This window comes from Arctopsyche grandis, chromosome 8 (assembly GCF_051622035.1).
Source record: "Arctopsyche grandis isolate Sample6627 chromosome 8, ASM5162203v2, whole genome shotgun sequence".
Lineage (NCBI taxonomy): Eukaryota > Metazoa > Arthropoda > Insecta > Trichoptera > Hydropsychidae > Arctopsyche > Arctopsyche grandis.
Window position 1 is genome coordinate 30,203,207 of NC_135362.1, and position 22,631 is coordinate 30,225,837.

The window sequence follows — 22,631 nt, forward strand, 5'->3', positions numbered from 1 at the left end:
TTCACACTATGATCCGATACCGTTCAATTTAATTCATTTAACATATAAAATGCAACTGTATCCAGAACTTGATACTAATATTATATAATACGTATTCATAGGAAAATCAGCCATTATAATATTGTCGACAGAGACGCTGCATTATCTTTTGTCATTCATTTGGTCTTCAAATCGAATATGTAAGCCGTAACCATCAACGTCGACTCGCTATCAAGATCACAGGACAGGTATTATTAAATGGAATACATATTTCAATTTTTTCATAAATTTTACACCTATGTATAATAATACATATACGTGGAAGAAGCTTCTAGATGTTGCCAGTGTACAAAAAATGAGGTCACAAACCTGTTAAAATACACGTACAACAGAACGATTGATCCCATTGCGATAATTTTTCAAACACAAATGAAACAAAAGCATAATTTTAAAATTATTTATTTACTGTGAAATACAGATATAATAATTTTAAAAATAATACTATTATATTGCAGACGTTCGATAGTTTGTATACATAAAAAAAAGTGTTACGGAATCATATGCTACAATATCAATGCGTCTTCAAAACAATACATACTTTGCATATAATGTATATATGTGGTATAATAATTGTCCTCTATACATGTGTATTTATACTCAATTTAAATGTAAAAAAAATAATAACAACGTGTTTGAATTGATTTATTTATTCCTGTATAGAGGTTTTGTGGGCGAAGGACGTTGAAAAGTTATATCTTGTACATTCAAACTAATTTTCGGTTTGTTTTTGGGTGGTTCAAAATAAAAATCAAAACGCTTAAAAGACTCAATGTCCCTCTCTGAGGAATCTAGCTCATTCAAATTGGTGATAGATTGGTCCGGGGCAAATATGCTGCTGCTATCTGCAATATATAAAGATCGCCATTGTATTATATATTGCAAGACACAAATGATTCAACTACTAAGACGACACACTCGCATCATTCAATATATTCAACAATAAATGAAGTGAACAGTATAAATGTATACATATATAAAAAAAATTTTACATCAATCTTCACCATTTTTATCTGGCAACAAGATTTTTGAGCTTTGTACAAAAGAGCGCTTTGAAAGTTATTTACCTGTGAAATATGTTTCGTTCCGAATCAACCCGTTTGGTAATCTCTGGTTTCCGATAACATTCTGTCCGGTTGGTTTTACGTCGTAGCCTGGTGTGTTTTCGTGGTTATTTGTCGCCCCGCCGACTATTCCATACACATTTTTGAACTGCGGAATCGAATCGTTCCACATGCTGGCCATGTGCCTTTCGTTGGTCTCGCCGATCGCTACGTTCTTAAAAACTGGAAAATTGTTAAAGCCCTCGTGATGATTTGAACTGCACATTTCTCTGAAATTCTCCGGTGCATTGTACGGGTTGCCCGATTTCAGGACGCTTATTTGATGCGGCGGAGGCATGTAGGGGTACTCCGACAATTGGTTGGGATTTGCGCTAATATTGGTGGAATCGGCGGGACTATTAGAGCTGGAATTTGATATAGAATCATAGACGGAACTAGTGTCGCTGGGAACGCACGACGAAGACGACGAATGGGACAATTTTGCGTGGTGAAGTGGGGATACTCCTGTTGGGAATTGGTAATATTTATAGTATTCATTCTCCATGGGATATACTCCGTTGCTCCATGTCTTGGGGCCGTTCGGCGGTTCTAAGTTTGTGTCATACGGAAGTGGCTGATACATGCCCGGAAGAGAGGATGGGATAGTGTGACTGTTTTGAAGAAGAGACTTTGTCGAATCGGAAAGAAGATCGTCAGATTTTATTTGTTTACTTTGCCTACTTTTCGACTGTTCATTAGGATCCAACTGCAAAAATACAATAATTTATTAATATATACATATTAAAAAAAAGGAATAAAACTTTCATATGAGTATTATATCTATTTTCAAATAAATTAAAACTTTTAAATCACTACTAAAATATTTCATATAATAAAACAGCTTTACTTATAATAGTTTTAAATCAAACATTCAAATACCACTATTTTTATTTAATGTACATACTTGTTGAAAAGCCGAATTATCGGAATCTACAATCACTCGAGAAGTTCCAAGTCGATGAATATACGGAGACATTCTCGCTTTGTCGTCATTGGGATAATGAGATTCCGGCTCTGGTCTACCTGACCAAATATGTTCAGTTTCCTTAAAAAATAAAAGAACATCATTATATTAAGGTCCAAAATTGGTAACAAATCAGAATACTCTTATCGAATCAATCACCTGATCTCTCGAGAACGGTTGATACAATATGGAACCGAAAGCTTTATCAGGATCTGTTGGACCAAACGGAGTGTACAATTTCTGAGGTTCCGGTAAATCCACCTGACTGTAAGAGGACGACGACGTTGACGATGGTCCGACTTTGGTCGTCTTCGTGACGCTGTACTGCGAATACGGTGTACCGATGGGCTTTTGAATTGCGTTTTCATGCGACACCGGCGCATTGTGCTGTTCTAGAGAATTCTTTCGCTGCTCTTGATGTCTAGTGACGCCGATGGGATTCGGAGTAATGTGAACGCCGTCTTCCAAGGTACTATTGAGAGATTCTCCGTGACAGAAACTGTTCTCATCCTCATCGAACTTCTTCGACATGGACGAAAACGTATCCCCACTGTGTTTGAAGAGCGTATAGCTCTTATTATCGTGACTGTTTGACGTGTTCGGATTTTCAAAATTGTTCGTATCGTCTTGTTTTTCTAAACTGCACTCGGACATTCTACTGGCAAGATTATTGACGGGATCATTGGCGTTGTTTGTGCGGTCATTTGGATTGGTAATGTTTTGATCGTCGCACATATTGGCGCAGTATGTGTGAGGCGCGGGCGTGCTGAGGTGCTGATTGGCCATCAGGAGGAGTGGATTGGGAACGTTGTCGATAGAATTCATTCCCATCATACTCTGCTGATGGACGATTGACATGAGTGGATTTCTAATAGTGTACATTCCATTGGAAGTAGGCGTAATGGTAGCTTGGCAAGAAGCGTTCGGAGGCATGGGAATAGGATCTGGTAGTCTTATATCGTTCGCTCTCTTTCCGGGTGGCTGCATAGTAGGCATTCCAGATGAGCTCATCGTAGAATGGAACATTGGATTTCGAAGTGTGACCATTTTTGGTGCTTCATCGGTGACGTTCACGGACGACGTGTGAGTACTAGTCGTGCCGGACGCTTGTTGAAGATGGTGTTGGCTTTTCTTATTCTTTTTCTTTGATTTTTTTGATTTTGCCGTTTTCTTGTTGTCTACTACATTTGGAGGAGCTTGCGCTTTAGATTCTATAAAAAATATATTTAAAAAAAATGCATTGATTTCAAATGGCGAAAAATATTAATTTAATAACATGAGCAATTATCTATACCTCTATCGGCGTGAAGTTTTGTGGTATCCACCATAATTACTGCAGGTGGGGGAGGAGCAGGAGGTGTTGGTCTATAAGCTGCTGGAGTTTGGGTAGTCATCAACGGCTATAAATCGCAGGAAAAAATATGTAAATAAACCGAAGTATATACAACTGAATGGAAAGTGGAATGAACGCTTACGATGTTTGGTTTAAGTACGGTGTGTTGCTTGGCTGGATCTACTCTAGTCAAAGTGATTCCAGGGGGAAGTCTCAAATCAGCAAACTGCAAATAGCATATTTAAATGTAATAAATGTGTATATAAATTACTTATATAAACATAAGCCGGATATGAATCGTCTTACTTGAACTCCCGATCTTAATTGTTCCATAATGCTACTGGATACGGGTGCATTTTTATTATTCATCTGCGATGATATATCATTGGAATCACCAGGGGCATTCTTCTAGGAGAAATTACATATGTGAGACAAACGGTTGGGTTATACAAGAAAAAATTCATCAAATTGTTTAAACATGAAATTAACCTTGGCAGCTGTAGTCGCCAATTCTATCGTCGTATCGTCATTCAATCGTATTTTATCCACAGCTGATGACAAACTGTTGACTATTTGTAACGGTGTATTTTGACCGGCTGGTTGATTCGACTTGGCAGGTTGATTAGAAGTCTTCTGGGACGTTGCCGGTGTATTTTTCTGAGAATTTTGTTGCTGATTTTTCTTTCCTGTAATATTATGAATAAATATCAAAGATTCAAAAAAAAAAATACGTGTATTTAAGATTTATACTGTATACAGACCTTTACCAGAGATAGGCTGAGGTTGTGGGGTGTTTTCTTTAATAACAGTTTTTGAGCCCTTCTCGGTGGTTTTTTCTTTTGAAACGTTTGATTTCGAAGAATCAGCTTTGTCGGGATTCGCTGCTTTACTAGGTTTTGCGTTGGTAGCCTTTGTTGGATTATTTGTGTTCTGATTTGATTTTTTTACATCATTTTTGCTATCTTTGGAAACTGTCTTCAAATTAGAAGAAGAAACATTGTCATTTTCATTTACTTTGTTTGAATTTTTCAATTTTTTATCATTGTTAGCAGCCACAGCTTGTTTTCTTTCCGGAACTTTTTCCTTGGGTAATAATTCTAGCCCCGGTTTAATTTTATCAATTTTATTATCATTATTCGAACTATTAATGTCTACTTTGACTGATTTTTTAAGTTTTTTCAAAGCTTTCTTAGAAACATTGACTTCAACTTTTTCAATGTGATTAGCAGTAACTATATTGTCAGATTTACTCTTTTTTACATTAACATTATTGGTTTGAGGTACTATAGTTACAGGATTAGAATTAGTATTTTTATTTTGTGTCATGTTTCCTTTTTTGATTTCTTTTTTAGTAGCTTCTATTTTAGGATGATCCTTTATAGAATTTGAATTATTTACAGGTTTCGGTTTCTGTAAAAATAATAAAGAAAATATTAATATGCAATAGCAACAATTATAAAAAATAGTATTAAAAAATATTACCTCTACGGGCACTGGCTTATTAGTCTTCTTTTTAGAATGTGCAAGAGTGTTTATTTGAGCAATAGTAGATTCCCAAGATAAGTTCTGTTTTTTCAACATTTGCTGCTTTTCTGCGAAGGCTAATTTTTCTGCATTATTTGACACTGAAAAAAAAATCGATCCTTTATAAACTAAGCTGTACACAAAAACGAAACAAAATTACAAGATGAAACATATAAAACAATTATTACTCATTGCATGATCTTGAGAAGTGTAAATGAGACGATCAGAGCCTTTCGGCGTGATGGTAACTCCGGGTTCCTCGGAATTAGGAAGTATCACCCGTTTGATTGTGACCATTCCTTGATCTACTCCAGGATTATTGTACGGCTGGTGAAAAACAATATTACGTTAAAATACGTCAAAAAAGCACGGTGATAACAAAATTAAATAATACTTACATCAGAATCATTATAGAATGTCTGTTCTAAGTTATACATCGACGACAACGACTGAGCCGGTGGTGGGTGTTTGGCTTTCTTTGATTGATCTTCATCAGTCTTTCCTAATTTCTGTTGCCTTACACAAGCTGAAAACAAATAAACTTCATGTAACACCTTTTTAAAGCATCAATTAAAAAATTTCCATTAAAAATAAAATGAAAATACCTCTACTGACAGACGAGGAAAGCAAGTTAAGTGCAGACTCTACGTGACGTAGTCGTGAATGAGCGTGCTCCGCCAAAGTGGCAGCTTCAGTCGCACGAGCCGATGCTTCTTGAGCTGCACGCTTCAACAACAATGCACATTCACGCTCTTCCATATCATTTACATCAACATTAGACGCATTTCCACGTCTCAAACCTTGAAACAAAAAAATATATACATATATACAATACCGTCAATAAATGTTAAAAGCATATTATTAAAATATACGAATAATAACAAACATTTATTAGCCGGTGGTAAACGGCGACAAGCCGACGCTAAGCCTTGTTCTAAACGAACCACTTCTTCGCGCAATCGACTCGTTTCGCCCACCATTGAAATTAAATCTTCGTGAAGTTCGTCTCTTTCTTTCAGTAATTCCATTTTAAGCTAAACAAACATGTTCAAGTATAAGTCATAATACATATGAGTTATTTATGTACTTATTTATATGCAATAAAATTATATACCTTCTTATTCTTTTGACGAGCCTTTTTAGCTTGCTTCTTTTCTTTATCCACCGCTCGATGCGGTTCTTCAATGAATTTCACCAGCATATTAACGTCTCTATCATCTTGATAACCAGACCAGCAACACCTAAACAAGAGTTAACATCACTATAAATAAATCCATCCGTCAATGCACTTGTTATAAAAATAAAAATAAAACTCACCCCGAACAAATAGAAGATGTGCAATATGAGCTATCACGACTCTTGGCAGAATGCGTAGTACCAGTTGATGGATTCACACTGGCGCTTGATCCTATGAAAACAAAAAAATCGGTCAATTGTAACACAGAATAAATACAGTGATTATACATAAATGCATTGAAAGAATCTTACGAAGAGAAGTAGTCTGCGATGACGCTTTAGAATCAATGTGCGTTTTAGAATTGGACTTAGTCAAGTTGGAATTCTGTTCGATCTTTTGTCCTTCACTATTTTTGGTAGCACCTTTGTTGACATTGGCGGCAGATGAATTTTGAGAAGTAGTTATCGTCTGTAAAATGAAGCAATCGATGTATTAACCCTTTGACTGCTACAACAACGATAAATCGTTGTTTTGAAATCGGCGAAGATTGCTACGACGATCGTTGTTGACGTCATTAATTGTCGTATTTCAATACTTTCTTTGAGCCACCAGCGCATCAGTGGCACGAAACATTTTTTTTATATACGTATTTATATTTATTTTTCAATCAAGCTTTATAAATATTTATCAATTTTTTAAATAAAAGCTCTTCAATTTCGGGTTCATCATCAAAGTAAATTTCGGGTTCGTTGTCAATGTCATATAAGGAGTTATTACTTGGGAATTGATTATTATCGATAAATTCATTTTCAGAATCAGTAGAGCTGCTGATTTGTCGAGTTCCTCGGCGAGAAGCTATTATTTCGCTTTCATCACTTTCACTGTCCGATATCATTTTGCAGAGTTAAAATAAATGGCAAAAAACAATAGAAATCCGCTTTCAATTATATAGGTCACGAGACGTCACGAATTCATGCAATCAATCAAATGCAACTGAAATGCATACAAAATGTTTATGATACATGTTGAAAAATTATTTGATTATTAGAAACTTCGCATCCTTGTGTGTCTCGCTCATACGTACACAATTAAAACCAAGAAAGAAAGAGAGAGAGACCGCTACCTGTTTCGAATATATCGCATGTTGTAAGGATACATCGATATCTAAAAATAGATTATTGAAAAGAATAAAGCCTCGGAAAACAATCGTCAAAACTTATTTAGTGTATATATGTAGGTATCTCTTTCGCACGCACGCATGTAAAAGCAAGACAGAAAGAGAGAGCACGAGTCCACGACTGCTTCTTAAAAATGTATATAAAGTATTATAAAAATTACGAGTGTTCGGCGAAGTAAGTATGTAAAAAAAAATATTATATTTTTTTTTTTTCAAAATAATTACAAATGTTAGCATTTTTCGCTTGGACATTGAAAAACCTCGTAGCAGCCAAAGGGTTAAATTACATTGACGATATTTCTAATTACAAATGCCGACGTTCGAAACTTACGTCAGTCTGGATTCCTTTGGACTCCACACGACTGCAAGAATGACATCGAATAGATTTACCCTCGACGGGCTTACGATCTTTAGCCGGTTGCTGATGATCCTGAGAGTTATTGGCTTTGTCTACTTTTACATCGTTGGGCTTAGCAACGGGAGCTGCTTGATTGCCAGCTGTCGATTTTTGGTTGATCTTCTGGGATTTCGGCTCACTTTTCTTGGTCTCGGCCGTGTTCTTTTTCGCGCTGACAGCACTAGCCACTTGATTGACGACGTTTTGACTGTCGACGGTATTCAAGCTTGTTTTAGACGGAAGATTACTTTTTACATTTGACACCACGGGCACTGGTACAACATTCGTCTCTTTCGTAGATTTTGCTTTACTAACTTCGGCGACTTTTTGTTTTAATTCGGGCGCTTTATTAGAATTATTGACAACGTTTGCTTTATTTCTAGAATACTTAGCAGACTCGTCTTGTGTAGAATTATTACTGTCGATTTTTTCCACATTGTCTTTGTTAGAAGTATCAGACGCTGAAAATAAATTATAAAACCATATTTTAACTAATTACATCATATAACCATATAGTTATATAAAAAAAAAAACAACATACGTGTTCCTTTTTGATTGGTTTTGTTAACGGCAGAAGTAGTAACACTTGCGGAAGATATGGAGTTCGTCTGATGATCGACTTTTTGAATATCTTTACTCTCAATTTCACTACCCTATAAATATAAATCACAATATTTCTATAGACGTACTTACAAAAATTAGATATTGTTTCATTGAAATTAATTTTACCGTAGCCGGAGTCTCCGTGCAACTGGTTTTTCGATTCAATTTCTTTTTATTCAATATAGTTCTCAGTCTCTCACGAGTCTCGTTGAAATTACGCGACACGGGACTGGTCAACGGAGGCTAAAATAAATATGAAAATTGTAAATACTCCTGTTATGATTAAAATATTATCTAGAATACATTAGTAATGTCACTCACAACTTGTCCAAAAACGGTACAATAGCAACAATTGCAAGGATGATCTCCTGTTTGGAGATGACTTAAGCGATTCGAATCAGGATGTAAGGGACACTTGCCTTCGGTTGTACATTTTTCATGACATTCTTGATTATTTGAACCTTTGCAAAATGAAATGAACACATTAAATGGTAAACACATCACAGTACATATTCAATATAGAATAAAATATAATTTACCGTTATCTTTACCGGAATTGCCGTCTTTACTTGCGGCACTGCTGGCGACTTTAATGTCATTTTCTTTAGTTTGAGACTGTGTTGCAATGTTTTCAGCACTTTTTTGATCTTGTGGGTTTTCATCACTTTTCGACACCTTAGAATCAATATTTTTTTCAGCGTTACTATGAAGTTTCTTTGCTTCACTTTTTATGAGCTTCTTAAGTAATTTAAAATTAGCTTGTTTATTTTCCTGGTTTGACTTAAGCGATTTCTTTATAGATTCCTCAAAAACTGTAGATTTCAATATGAATTCATCGGGTTTACCTTTTTCCTGCCTTTTAAAATTGGCGATTTTTACGTAGCCCGGACCGCTAAAAATTTCTGGTTTTTCCTCGGCAGATTCTTCAGGTTTCGGATCTTCTTTCACAGTGTTAGTATTGGCATCCGATGGAGCAACACTGGTAGCGATTTCTTTCTTTAGAGGTGTATTGTTTGTACCGTTCGACTCGGGTACCTTTTTTGCTGAACATTTGCTGATCATTTTGCTGAGTCCTTTGCCAGCCAACAATTCAGCTTCGGGAGTTTCTTCGAAATGTTTTTTCGACTGATTTGGAGTGAGTTTCGTCGCCCTGGGTTCATCTTCGATATTATTTTTGATTTTCTTTTCAAAACGTTCAATTTCCTTCAAAGCATAAAACCAAGTTTCTACATATATATTTTGCGTTTCATTAGAATCGCTTTTTTTCTCGACAAAACTTTCAGTCACAACCGTATTTGAAACACTATTCTTAATTTGCAATTTTGCACCATCACTTTTGGGTAGATTCAGTTTGACAGCTAATTGATAGCCTTTAATAAAAGCAGTAATTTTTTGAAAGTATTCTTGAAAATTAATGCCAAAGTTTTTTCTATTTGGATCATCACTCTCGGTCATTTTATTTATATTAATGAGATTCGTATACATCTTCATAGCAATTATTCTCCATTTTTCAAATTGACTTTTAATAGATACCCAATAGTCATCAACAGAAAAACCATCGATAAGACGTCGCTTTCGCTGAACTTCCGGACTTTTCTTGTCTTTGACAGACTTTCGTCTCTCTCTATCTGGAACATCTTTATCGAGCGGCATCAATTCTTGCAGCATATTTCTAGTGACAAGTTGAAAACATATGATGTGAAGATCTTGCTCAAAATCCTCCCTGGTTTTTCCTCTATTCCTCAGTTTCATCATTTCATCTTCAATTTCTTCAATAGTAGGATCCCACGAATGATCATTTTTCGATAGACCAGAATCATTTCCATCACTTTTACTTTTCTTATCATCAAATATCATAGAATCGTATATGTCGCACAACTGATCTATTTCAACTAACGCTGAATATTTGAGATTTGACAGATGGTTTTCAAGATTTGCTTTGGAATCTTCAGCTATAATAACCTGACCTGAATTTCCATTTGAATTGACTTTTTGTTCCGATACTTTATATTGAGAAGATATCAAATTTTGACCATCATCTTGCAATGAAAAGAAACTAGATATTTCTGATTTCAAATTACTTACATCAACTTCACAAATAAAATCCTCATCATCTTCATCTTCAACAGTGATTTTTTTATCAGAATTGGAATTATTCTCATTTTGAATTGGGTCTTCTATTGTCTTTAAAGTATTTTCACATATTTGAGAAAAACCATTAGATTTCGTGTGAGAATTTTCAAGTTCTTTTTTAATGAATTCAGCTATGATAGAGTGTTCAGATTGAGCATTTGATTCATTTTTATCACAGAATGCACTGCTAGATCCAAGCTCACTCAAAAGCTGCGCAGTAAACAGTAACCACTTCTCTTTATTGGCAGCAACACTAAAATCAGTGACTGTAGGATTCTTTCTACACCAAGCTTCGATATGTCTCGTTAAATGTGTTTTGTATAAATCTTCCCATCGATTGTTGGACAATTGGGAAAATTCACAGAAATTTTCATCAGTATCTGAACCGACTATTATTTCGTCAGAACTCTCATAGTCAAAATTCTCGGGAATATTTACATCATCGGTAATTTCAGATTCAACGAATTGTGATAGAGTAGCACCGGAAAACAATCCAGTATCTTTCTGAAAATTTTCGAACAACGACATTTTCTTGTGAAAATCTTTCCATATGTCCATTGAAGTAAACATTTCCGGAACTAGCACAGATTTCGGCTTCACTTGCGAATTGTTGTTATTATATAACGAATTAAAGAAATCAACAAGAACATTTCTGAAAGAAAAATAAATTAAATTAAATTATATTCAAACATTTACTTATAATCGTACACATTTTATGAGCAATAAAAAGAAACTAACACGGCCTTAAATTTTCGCTTTGTATGAGAAGTAATACAAGGCAGTGCAAAATCTTCACTCTTACTATCAGCATTACCTCTCTGAAGATCCTAAAATCGTAAAATAATTAGTAAATTAAAAAAAAAAATACGTGAACATATTTATTTTAAGTGAACTCACTTGTTTTGAATTATTTTCATGAAGACAATCGTCTGCTTTTGTTAAATCTTTATTGTACTTAGCATACTGACTAATATTCAGATCCGTTTTTAGCCATTTGTTTTGAGAATGCTTTAAGTGCTTCATATGAAACACCTTTACTAAATTTTTAATCCTATTAGGGTTCGATTCCAATAGCGTTTGATTTATAGAATCGTGGCCCTTTGAATTTATGACATTTTTATGGCAAGCCATAGAATCAACGAGTATTTGTAAATATCGTTTGACATTATCAGAACTATTTGTAGAAGCGTCTGAATCGTTTTGAGACTTGAAAACTTTTTCAATCCAACAACTCGAAAACACATTTTCGATACAATCGCCAACCGCATACGCTTTAATCATAGCATATGTGAGCAACTTCTCAAAATCGTTCCAAGCATCCAGCCAAAATTTAGGTAAAGTTTCATACTCGAGCTTTTTAGTTTTTATCAATTCGCCAATACTCTTTGAGAATTTAAGCATAGCGTCAAAGTTCAAATTTGAATCTTGACTTTCAGGCTGTTCTTCACAGAATTTATTGAAACGGTTTAAAACAGGGGGTCTATTGAAAAATTTCTTTTGAATTGAAATATACGATCGGTACATTTGAAACAAGTGTTCATCTTTGTCAAAATCTTGCCTAAAAACAATAAATATAAATATATGAATGTGAGTTATTACATACAACATAAGTTATTAAATACAATACGAAAATTTAAAAATGATATGTTACCGAGTATACGAAAATATATCACTAATATCACTTAAAGTAGCAGCGTCATTTAAATATGGTAAAACATCTAAATAAGCAAGAAGAATATCTCTCCACTCAGATGGAACAGTATCGCGAGCTAGCATTACACACAGCTAAAAATTAAAAACATAATGATTAACACATTTCATAAAATTTAATGACAGATACGTAAATAATATGTATGTATATATAAAAAAAAATTACCTTTAAGAAATAATCTAATGCCGGCACATCAGCCCAGTGCCAAAATATATTATTAAGAAAATGTTGTCCGGGAAGAGTAAAATATATAGTAAATGATAACCTTAGCCGTGATGGTCCTAATATTTGCATTAACCATAGACCACATTCGCGTAAGCTCCGAACTATTTGCGCCAAATCTAAAACATTAAAACAAACCAAAATTATTGATACAGCAAGTCTACTTTTAAATCTAAAGTTCATAAATAAACGTGAAAAAACCTTTTAAAAATGTGAAACCGCATGGACTATGATTTAAAATCAAAAGACGAGCACCATAGCGAGCACATAAAGCCGAGTAGAAGGTGTCCATCTTGTTCAAAAGGAACGGTATAGATAATCGGGCAAAACTGAAATTATGTAAAAAATATATACATACTGCAATGTTACTTATGTACAACATGACGCAAACACAAACATCGGAAATGAAACTTACTTATCTATTATTTCCGTTATTCTACTGGCAATTTGAGTAATATTATAGAATTTGGCATTATTACAACTACAGCGACACCTTTGACAAACCGAATCAGATCCAAAAGCTAGAAATACAACAGATAAAATGAATTATGTGATATATACATATATGTGTAAATCTATTTCAAATAGTATCAAAAATACATACATTTTTCAGCATTAGAATTATTTCCTTTACAAAATTTTTCCCACGATGCTGCGTAAAATTTTCTAGTAGAGCTAGAAACCTAAAACAAAATCAGTGAAAGGTTAATAATGCTTTGGAGAAGTTAAGTTTTAATATTTAGAAAAATAGTTGAACATAAAAAGTCATACCTTTGATTCAGTCTCTGTCACAGAAAGCTCTAAGCCCGATAATAAATCCACATACGTACATGGAGAATTCCAGCTCTTAGAACACAAAAAAACCTGAAATTGAACAAGGATAGAGACGTAACAGACACGTTACTATATACATCAAATATTTTCCAACAAACAATTCCAACAGAACAAGGGTATTCATACCGGTGGTAATTCTTCGTCTAATATCAAATCTGATTGAGAACGACAGCAACATTCGACGACAGGTAAACCCAAGATTTTGAAATAGTGCGCTAATTTTGTCTTCATCGGTTTCAACGAATGATTATATTCTAAAAAAAAAAAAAAATTTCATTAAAAATCATAAAAAAGACTATTTTTTTTCACGCGTAGTATAAAAATAAAACATCGTTATACTGACCGTTGTCGGCTGTAATGCAATATTGACACTTGACAGAGTCCTTTCCGTGCAAGTCACTTTTGAACCTAGTTTTTGTACGACCCCGTCCCTTGCCCACAATTTTCTTCTTGCGACAAGTGCAGCGACCGTAGATTGAACTAGGTTCCTTCACCGACAAGTTGAAACACTTCAGCTTTTCCAATCTAGTGATAATGTTAGCGTGAAAACAGTAACAGCAATTACACGAAATTTGAAATCCGATAGCCAACTCGTCGAAGTCGTTCAGTTCATTATTGGCCGCCCAGTACAGGCATAACAAGAGTATTTTTAACTCGTGCCAGGCCGCCTGCATGTCGATAAACTTTATTTCTTCGTCTCCACCACCACCACCCTTTTTCGCGTCCGGCGGTTTGCTTCTGCCGTCTTTTTCAACATTTAACTTATAATATTGAGAAAAGCGCTTGCAAGGTTTCGGATTTGCACAACCTCCCGGACACAAATGATTTTGATTGCCGTATAAGAATCTTTCGTGAATATTAAGCGAATCGCAATCAAATATCATTTGAGGTACATAGATATCGTCAACTGGCTCGTCCTCTCCAGCCAAAGCACAACCGACATTATTGGACCTCAAAATATACTTAATCAGTCCTTCTTTTATTAGTTCCCTGCAAAAAAAAAAACACAAATAAAAATGTAGAACGAGTCAAAAATATTTAAAATGTTCAACAGTGCGAAACGTATCCTCACCATCTTTTATGACATTCATTTACGAGACATTTTCCACCTTCAGCGAGAAACTTGTTAGTACAACATTCTCGCATCAAGTAATCGTCAATCTCTTTTGTAAAAGAAACTTCATTGGTATCGGAAGAAACAATGTTGGTGGTCATGATGGATGTTCCAAACGAATTCGCAAGATCAGAGTCCTTAGATTCGGTTAAGCTTGTGACACAGTTAGAACTGATGCCCGATTTTACTGTATCGCCAATGGTTGGACTTCTAGAGGGCATCTTAAGTACGCTACGGAGATCTGTCGAAGTCAATATTTTCTTAAACTGCAACAGCATTTCTTTTTCTTCCAACGACAACGTCGATTCATATGACAACTCCTCTAAAGAAATCAACTCTTCACTCTTCATATTAGATAACTCTGCCGAACATGAGCTTCCCGTAAGTGCCTACGATAAAAAATAAAAATAAATAAAACCGATACCTATGAGATGAGATAATGTATAAAATTATCATTACACACATGTAATATATCTTCATGTTTTATTTTCAGATTGTGAGGATCGCTATAAACTTCTTCAGCCTGAGATGAAAATAATGGCAGTAAAAATTGTGCCATTTGTTGTGGTTCTATTTTTTCATTAAAACTTGTATGCACCTGAAAGAAAAGCACATTAAAAAAAAATGCATTTAACATAACGCGTATTAGGTTTTTGACATCCGAATATACTAACTCGATGCATTTTCGACCTTTTTGGAGATATGTGATGACTCGAAAATGCAGACGACAATGCAGCTACCTTTAACGCATCGACCGGATAATCTATTGTTACAAAAACACACGTTAGACAAAATTGACCATAAAACACGACGTATGCAATGAAAGTAATAAAAAAAAATACCATCGTTGAGATCGTCTTCATCTTCAGATTGCACACTGGTGTTGTGAACAACCTCGTTATTCTCGTCGTCTTCAAAGGAACTCGTGGAGCAATTTGAAGAAGTCGATGAAGAAGAATCTTCGATTCTCAGGTCATACGCTGTTTGACTAATTATATCCAGTACGCTTGGATCCCCTGACTCTACACAACTCAACGCATCAATTGCACAGGCTATGTCAAACTGAAATTTTTTAAGGATCGTTATTATACATAAATGATGCGAAATAATAATTTATTGTAAAATTCTATATATGTTAAATGGTGTCAGAGAGTATTGATGTATTTGAGTGAATCTGTAAGAGTGGGAAAGATGAAGATGAAGTGAATTGCACAATTTATTAAATTTTAATAAACACGCGAAAGTTATTAACATATTTGTAATAGTATAAAATTAGATAAACTATAAATTTAATGAGATTTAACGAGTTGGTAAAATGGACTATATGGTTTCTAACAATACTAGAATTAAAGATTAGATTCGTATATTTAAAAATTTTATTTTGATTTCGATTCCTATTACAATTTTAGTTCTGATTGCGATTCTGATTTCGATTGCTATTCCGATTCCTGATTTATATTTCAGTCTTGATTCTCGATGTCTATCTCAGTTCCAGTTCTGACTTTGGTTATAATTATGATGACAATTATTGTTGTTTTATAATATTATACATATTATAATTTATTTTAAAGTATCAATTATTTTTCCGAAATCACCCATTGAAATTTCAACGGGCACAACATTAGTTATTTATATATGTTGTTAATGAGAGCTTAATCTGTTTAAATTAATTGAAAAGAAAATAAGTATTAGGTTTGCTTAGTTTTACAATTTATAATATTATATTTATAGTTTAAAGAATTTAAAGAACATTTCGAATAACGCTATTATATATTTTTATCATAAAAAGAGTATTGAAAATGAAAAAAGAATATTTAAAATCGCGAATTTAATTTGGAAATGTCAGAGCTCTTCACGTTTGTGAGGATATTGATATAAAACAAATGTCACATTACATTTTAATTTCCGAGCGCACTATTGAGAGAATTGAGAGATTCGTATAATCTCGAACGCCCTTAAAATTAATTAGGTCACATTTTTCAAAAATTTAACTTCAAAATTGTGAAAAAATTTTAATCAACATAAGAATAAGATCAATATGAAGTGTTTATTTATTGAAAAATATATTTGTACTTTTGACAAACGGGCTTGGTTTTATTTGATAATCTTATATCTTATATATAAAACTGAAACAACATCTGTAATTCGTTTCTGATTGGCTGAATCGGTCAAAGACGTTCGTGATTGGTCGGTCGTTAAATTATTTTTATTTTTTCGATTCAAATAATAAATTTAATAAAAAAACAAATGAAGATTTTTTTCATGGTTTTTATTTCATCTCCATTTATCGAGCGAAGCCCGGTAGGATAACTAGTGATATATAAAGAAAATTTCGACAAAATTTTTCGACAGAAGTATGGAAGCGCTAGACATAAGACTCGGAAGTTTCCATCATATTTTGGACAACTGTGGCGAAACATATCATCAGAGTGAAATTTGAACAATTTTTATTTTTCACTTGCTGTGCTACCCGGCTTCGCTCGGTAAATGGAGATGAAATAAAAACCATAAAAAAAATCTTCATTTGTTTTTTTTTCATTAAATTTATATCATTTGAATCGAACCAAAATAATATTATTCAACGAACGACCGACCAATCACAAACGTCTTCGACCAATGCAGCCAATCAGCAATGAGTTACGGTTTTATATATATAAGATTTACGTTTTCGAAATAAAAAGCATTTTTCTTTCGGAAAAATGAAACAAAAGACCTATAGACGTGGATTTGAAATCGAAATCGACGTATGGCCAAAGAGGTCAAAGAACCGGGCATCGCCCGTACGAGATTTTTGACAGGAGCGCAAGGTGGAAAGGGTTTGACATGCGTGTGTGCGAGTGCGTGTGCGCGAGGGCGAATATGTGCGCGTGCGGGTGTGTGCGAATGTGCGGCTGAGAGAAGCCGAGATTGAGAGAACAACCTGATCCGGATCCGGATGGGGGTGGGTGTGGGTGTGGGGGCGCCTGCGAGGGCCCGGGTCGGGGTCCGGCCGAGGGTGGGGCGGGGTGCGGGAGGGGTGTCCCGCTTCGGCCCGGGAACGGCCGCGGCCCTTGTTGGAGTCGGCGCTGGCGCTGGCGCTGGCCCTGTTGGCGCTCGCGTTCGAGCCGGAGCTGGAGCTGGAGCTGGAGCTGGAGCTGGAGCCGGTGCCGGTGCCGGAGCTGGAGCCGGTGCGGCCATCGGTCGAACTCGATTGCGACTGCGACTGCGACTGCGACTGCATGGCTCGGCCGCCGGCGGCTTCGCTTCCCCGCACACCCGGTGGAGTGGGGTGGGGTGGGGTGGGGTGGGGCGGCACGGGGTGGGGCTGAGGGCTAGAGGGGCGCGTCGAGGGCGTGTCGGGGGAGAAGTCGCGGCGACACCCAATATCGACACCCAACACTCGACACTCCGCACTCCGCACTACTGGGAGCCCCCGTCGCTCGTCACTAGTCGCCCGTACCTCCTACCACTGGCAACCCAATATGGCGGCCGCCAGTGTGCCCACACTCAAATATCTCACACCGCACTCCGCTACCTATATACTATATCTATATTTAACACACCCTCCACGCGCGTCTCCTGCCCTTTCGATTCGCTTTCGATTTAAGTATGCGTTGAACCTTCAGCGCTAGGTCTGAAGCGACCGGCTTTCCCGTTCGCCTGTTATGTAATTGCATTTCCGAACGTGGAAAGCATCCTATAGAGCGGATGAAAGGTTTGGACCGTTGATGTATAATACACTAGATCCGCCCTCACGTCTTATACTGGTCTCCCTTTTGGCATATGCAAAATACATGGCGCATACACAGTTTCTCTTAGTAGGTAGGTAGGTACCGCTGCGTCGTAGGGAAAAAAACCCAACTTCCCCGGTAGCTAAACCCCCCGCACCCCTCAATTAGTGAAGACAAAATCTCCGACCAAAATCACACGTCAGGGCCCATCTTTGTATATCAATGGTTTTGATATACATAGATGGGTATTTTGTGTTTTGAAGAGGATCTTTATTGCTCGATTAATACAGGTGTATTTGTATGTACAGTGAAGTAGGTAGGGGATTCGCTGGAACGAGCCGGGTCGAGTTCCTGAAGCTCACTGGCATCTGGGGACGATGCGCTGGTTTGTAAAGGTGTTGCTGAAACAACGTGTAGCTGGGCAGGTGAGATCACGTTCTGGAAGATTCCAACGGGGTCAAGGTTTTCCTTTGTGTTCTATGTTCGATGCGCAGTTGCATATCTCCTTGGAATTTCCCGTGTACTAGTGATTGCATATCTGGATCGAGTTGAATCACCTTTATGGGTACGTTCACTCTACCGATATCTACACTCGATATTTTCCATAACCAGTTCCTAAATAGCAACCACAGGTTGCAATATGGAAACTGGATATGGAAAATTCGAGAATATCGGGTGTAGATATCGGTAGTGTGGACGTAGGCTATGGGTAAGCTGGACGAAGTATTTCGGCTAAGGCTGACTTTCGTGTACGAGAACAGGACGTGATGATGTCATTTGTACAGATTAAGTTCGATGAGGGTAATAGGTGCTATCATCGACCTAGTTTCGTATGGTACAAGTCGTGCTATATCCTTAAAATCCCAATTTTAAACCGGTCAACACTCTCTCGTTCGACTCAAAATGCAGGAACAATGTTGAAACTCTCCCTTTGATGTCGTTTCCTCGATTAAAATGGTCGATGTATTTTTAATCGAGTTCGAAACACGACGAATCTTCACATGGAGCAGTTTGTCTCCTTTGGAAAGGAATTTACATAATGTTTAATGTATTATTAATTCCTTAGGCAAGTACGCCTTTATGTGTGCATGCGTTGTTATTTATTTTGTACCTATAGATACATTGTGGTATTTGTACACGTCTATTACTGAGAGTTGTCGATCGCGCACATAATAATCATCGCCATAATAAGGAATATCTGGCACTCGAGTTCTCGTTAGTACAATATTTTGCGTGAGTAAGCTTTCAATTGGTGGGGTTTTTAGGTGCCAGATGTTCCGTGATTTTGCGATCAAAAGGTACAGAGCGTCATTTTATTAATGGATGCAGGGTATCATCATGCTATACACCTATTCACAAACAAAACACGAGCGCATTTGTTCGCGCCATCTCTCAGTAACAGACCTGTACATAGAGCAGTGGTGTGCGGTTGTTCTTGTGCAATATTACTAGACAACCATTTTGTTATCCAACGGAAGGATCTCTCAAACTGTATTCATTGGGTTTGGGATATGGTGACCTCGTGTTAGAGGGTTCAAAGGTCGTATTATTTGACCTTTTCAGCGGGCTTTAAATGCTTTGTATTTTACAAAGCAAATTCGACATACAAATGTCGAATAAATATATGTACATAAATTAGACGAACAGAAATAGAACTATTTTTGGAAATTTTGCCGTCTAAAATAATCTAAATCCAAATTTTAAACTCTTCAAGCTCGCCACTAAATCGAATCAGTGCGCTTCGTACTACCAACTTGCAATATCTCGAGACTCGTTTTCTCAACTTTTCGTCTGCTTAAAAAATGTTTTTTGTCTACATGTATGTAATAACTAGTCACCGGAGCCTGAGGGGGCCGTGTATTGTTCAAAGGTTGTAAATGCATTGTTAAAGGTTTGCCGAACAATGGATAGCACTGTGACTATCCTACCTCTAGTAATAACTTTAATATATGTATGTATATAGGAGACATTATGCATATATTTATAGATTAAGCTATTAACACACCTTTAGAACATTTAAAAATCAATTTTTACTGTATTTTTTTAATAGTTAATATTTTTCTCGTAAAATAAGTATGTAAAACATACAAACTCGGCGACGAAACACCGAAAAAGTTGGGAAAACGAGTCTTGAGATATTGCAAGTTGGCGGAACGAGGTAGACCCAAGTCGAATTCACATATGATTGATTGCAAAATGAGACTAAATCGGCAATTTATTCGAGTACAAATAAAACAAATCGAATTGGTGTACACAAATTTATTAGGAGAAAATCTTAGCATAATCACAAAAAAGAACATGGCATAATTCACACAGATAAGTATGTATGGGTGTGAAATAACTAGAGGGACAAAATTATACGTACATATATACAAAAATTGTAATAATATTAAGTATCACAAATGAATAATCATTTTCAATAAAACAAACTTAAAAATATGTATGATAGGTAACATTCGTTAAATTACAGCCATTACATTACGACATCTAATATTCACTTAAATTATTTTGTTTCAATTTCTAAAAGAAAAATTATACTCGGGTCGTTACTTAAAAATTATTACATATATGAGAAGAACACTCTCAATTAAACGTTTAAAATATACATAGTTCACGTCGAAATTTTGATTCTTTTGAATGAGTTTATTTCGTCGTTACCGTCCATAAAATCGTCGAAACTGCGCTTCATAGGCGAGGAACATTTACTTTCACTCTCGTCGCTGTCTCCCTGGGGGTTTGTATTTTCTTTTTCAGTCATCACTTCTACGTTATCTCTCATGATTACGTCCTCTACGACGACGTTCTTATTTTTAGTACTCTTGCCTTTACCTTTGTTTTTAACGGGCAATTTTACTTTTATCGGACCGTCGATTTCATCATTTTTACTCATCACCGATTCGAAATATTCCCCGATTTTATGAGACGATGAGTCGTCGACTAAAGGGAGAAGATCGGGTTCACTTGCGAGAGTTAAATCTAGTTCATTATTCTCTTCGGAATGATGGCATGGAATGTCTGGCTCCTCCAGTGGAGTTTTTACAGTATCCTCTACGTCAGATTCTCCTTCAGTGGCAATTATGTCACTGTTTTGGGGAAGAGAACTACCTATACGTAAAATAAAAAATGAGTTAGAACAATACATTCATATTGAATATAAGTGAAATAATAAAAATGTACACACTCGAAGATGGGTCACTTTGTTTGGAACCTTGGGTGTCACAGAAGAACCTGGTGATAGGAAGTTGCCATTGTGGGGTCTCACGTGGACAATAAGAATTTCCACCAGACCACGAACTTTTAGAAGCCACTGTAATTGAAAATATAAAAACCATAATTAAATCAATCTTTTTAAATCTTTAAATTTAAAACACATTTACATACCTTTAGTCCTTCCCGAACTCGATGATGGCTGCACGTTAGTTTTTTGGGCTTTAGAACTCTTTCCAAAAGAAACTGTAATAATGAATTAATCCAAAATGTTATAAAATTACAACAATCGAGATGTAACTTGAGAATATAATATACAGTAAGTTAAGCATGCTTAATATTTAAGGTAACCATATGTACTGGTTTTTAGGTATCTCTCCTGGTAAATTGTAAGATAAAACCAGTAAATTTTACTTCATTTTATTTTATTTATATAGATGGATTGAAATATTCAAAGCCTTTGGCGAAAATGATAAATATTGGCAAATTAGGAGAAAATTAACTATTCACTGGGGAAAAATACTTCTGCCCAACGATTTTCTATTTGATGAACATGTTGGTTAAATGAACAATGGTTTAAGTAATAAAACGTAATTTAATATTGAAACTATAAAACGTTTGCAAATCGTAACCAGTCTTGTGTAGAATTTTAAGAAAATGAATTTGGTTTTTCATGATTCCATGAGTCCATGATTGTGCAATATTTCTTTTTAATAATTGAAGTATTTAGAAAAATTGTCCTGGCTTTAAATTTGAAAAAAAAAATCTTATAACATGTATTTTTAAATATATGCTATGATAGGTGGTGTGTGTGTGATTCTTTATGTTGATAACTCAGCAAATTCTTTTTCCGATCTAATATAACGGAGTGATACTTCAAAATAATGAATTTCATTGTATTAAAAATGTTTGAACACAAAGCATATGGAATGATCATAACGATGTGAATGATTTAACACTGATGACGATGGATAAAATACCTTTAGCTCCTACAGATGCCTTAGTTCTAGCCATAATTACAACAAGCCACTAATAGATTAAATTAAAAATCGCGACAAGCAAAAACGGCAAGCTGTCAATATATGGCGGGTAAACGAAGCAAAAAAAGCGATGTTGTTGTTGCCATCGAATAAATTAATGATATTATATTGCCAGTACAAAAAATAATTAAATTGTTTTAATTTACCGATAGTTAAAACCAGGGCATTTTTATGCTTCAAATGAATATTCTAATTAATATAATTTGAATATAATTTTTTCCAATAAAATACTTGACAAGGAGTTCCGGTACTTAAAAAAAAACCACTGGTTAAAACTAATCTATTTCTGTTGGTTAATTTTCATAACAAAGTAATAATATAAAACGTAACTTTTTTTCTTTTTCAC

General features: G+C 35.5%; 3 protein-coding genes across 3 annotated transcripts in view; 1 reads left to right on the plus strand and 2 right to left on the minus strand.

Moving 5' to 3' along the window:
- The window catches only part of LOC143916109 (uncharacterized), a 373,187-nt gene that overhangs the window by 349,313 nt on the left and 1,243 nt on the right, over window positions 1-22,631 (plus strand). The window lies entirely within an intron of this gene.
- On the minus strand, window positions 430-17,804 carry LOC143915754 (uncharacterized). Its single transcript, XM_077436552.1, has 37 exons — window positions 17,249-17,804; window positions 15,171-15,390; window positions 15,003-15,091; window positions 14,792-14,926; window positions 14,287-14,717; window positions 13,558-14,204; window positions 13,341-13,468; window positions 13,152-13,244; window positions 12,985-13,063; window positions 12,796-12,901; window positions 12,582-12,709; window positions 12,324-12,499; window positions 12,099-12,232; window positions 11,345-12,005; window positions 11,186-11,274; window positions 8,854-11,099; window positions 8,636-8,775; window positions 8,441-8,557; window positions 8,253-8,364; window positions 7,646-8,172; window positions 6,449-6,605; window positions 6,278-6,368; window positions 6,075-6,201; window positions 5,847-5,994; window positions 5,566-5,760; window positions 5,359-5,486; window positions 5,149-5,287; window positions 4,919-5,061; window positions 4,198-4,846; window positions 3,926-4,122; window positions 3,743-3,844; window positions 3,579-3,662; window positions 3,398-3,503; window positions 2,263-3,314; window positions 2,044-2,184; window positions 1,104-1,845; window positions 430-881 (listed from the first exon to the last, which is right to left on the minus strand). Exons 1-37 carry the CDS (start codon window positions 17,546-17,548, stop codon window positions 682-684), a joined length of 10,959 nt encoding a protein of 3,652 aa, XP_077292678.1. The 5' UTR covers window positions 17,549-17,804; the 3' UTR covers window positions 430-681.
- LOC143916099 (uncharacterized) lies at window positions 20,284-22,381 on the minus strand. The gene is made up of 4 exons (XM_077437006.1): window positions 22,226-22,381; window positions 21,420-21,491; window positions 21,220-21,345; window positions 20,284-21,143 (listed from the first exon to the last, which is right to left on the minus strand). Exons 1-4 carry the CDS (start codon window positions 22,257-22,259, stop codon window positions 20,650-20,652), a joined length of 726 nt encoding a protein of 241 aa, XP_077293132.1. The 5' UTR covers window positions 22,260-22,381; the 3' UTR covers window positions 20,284-20,649.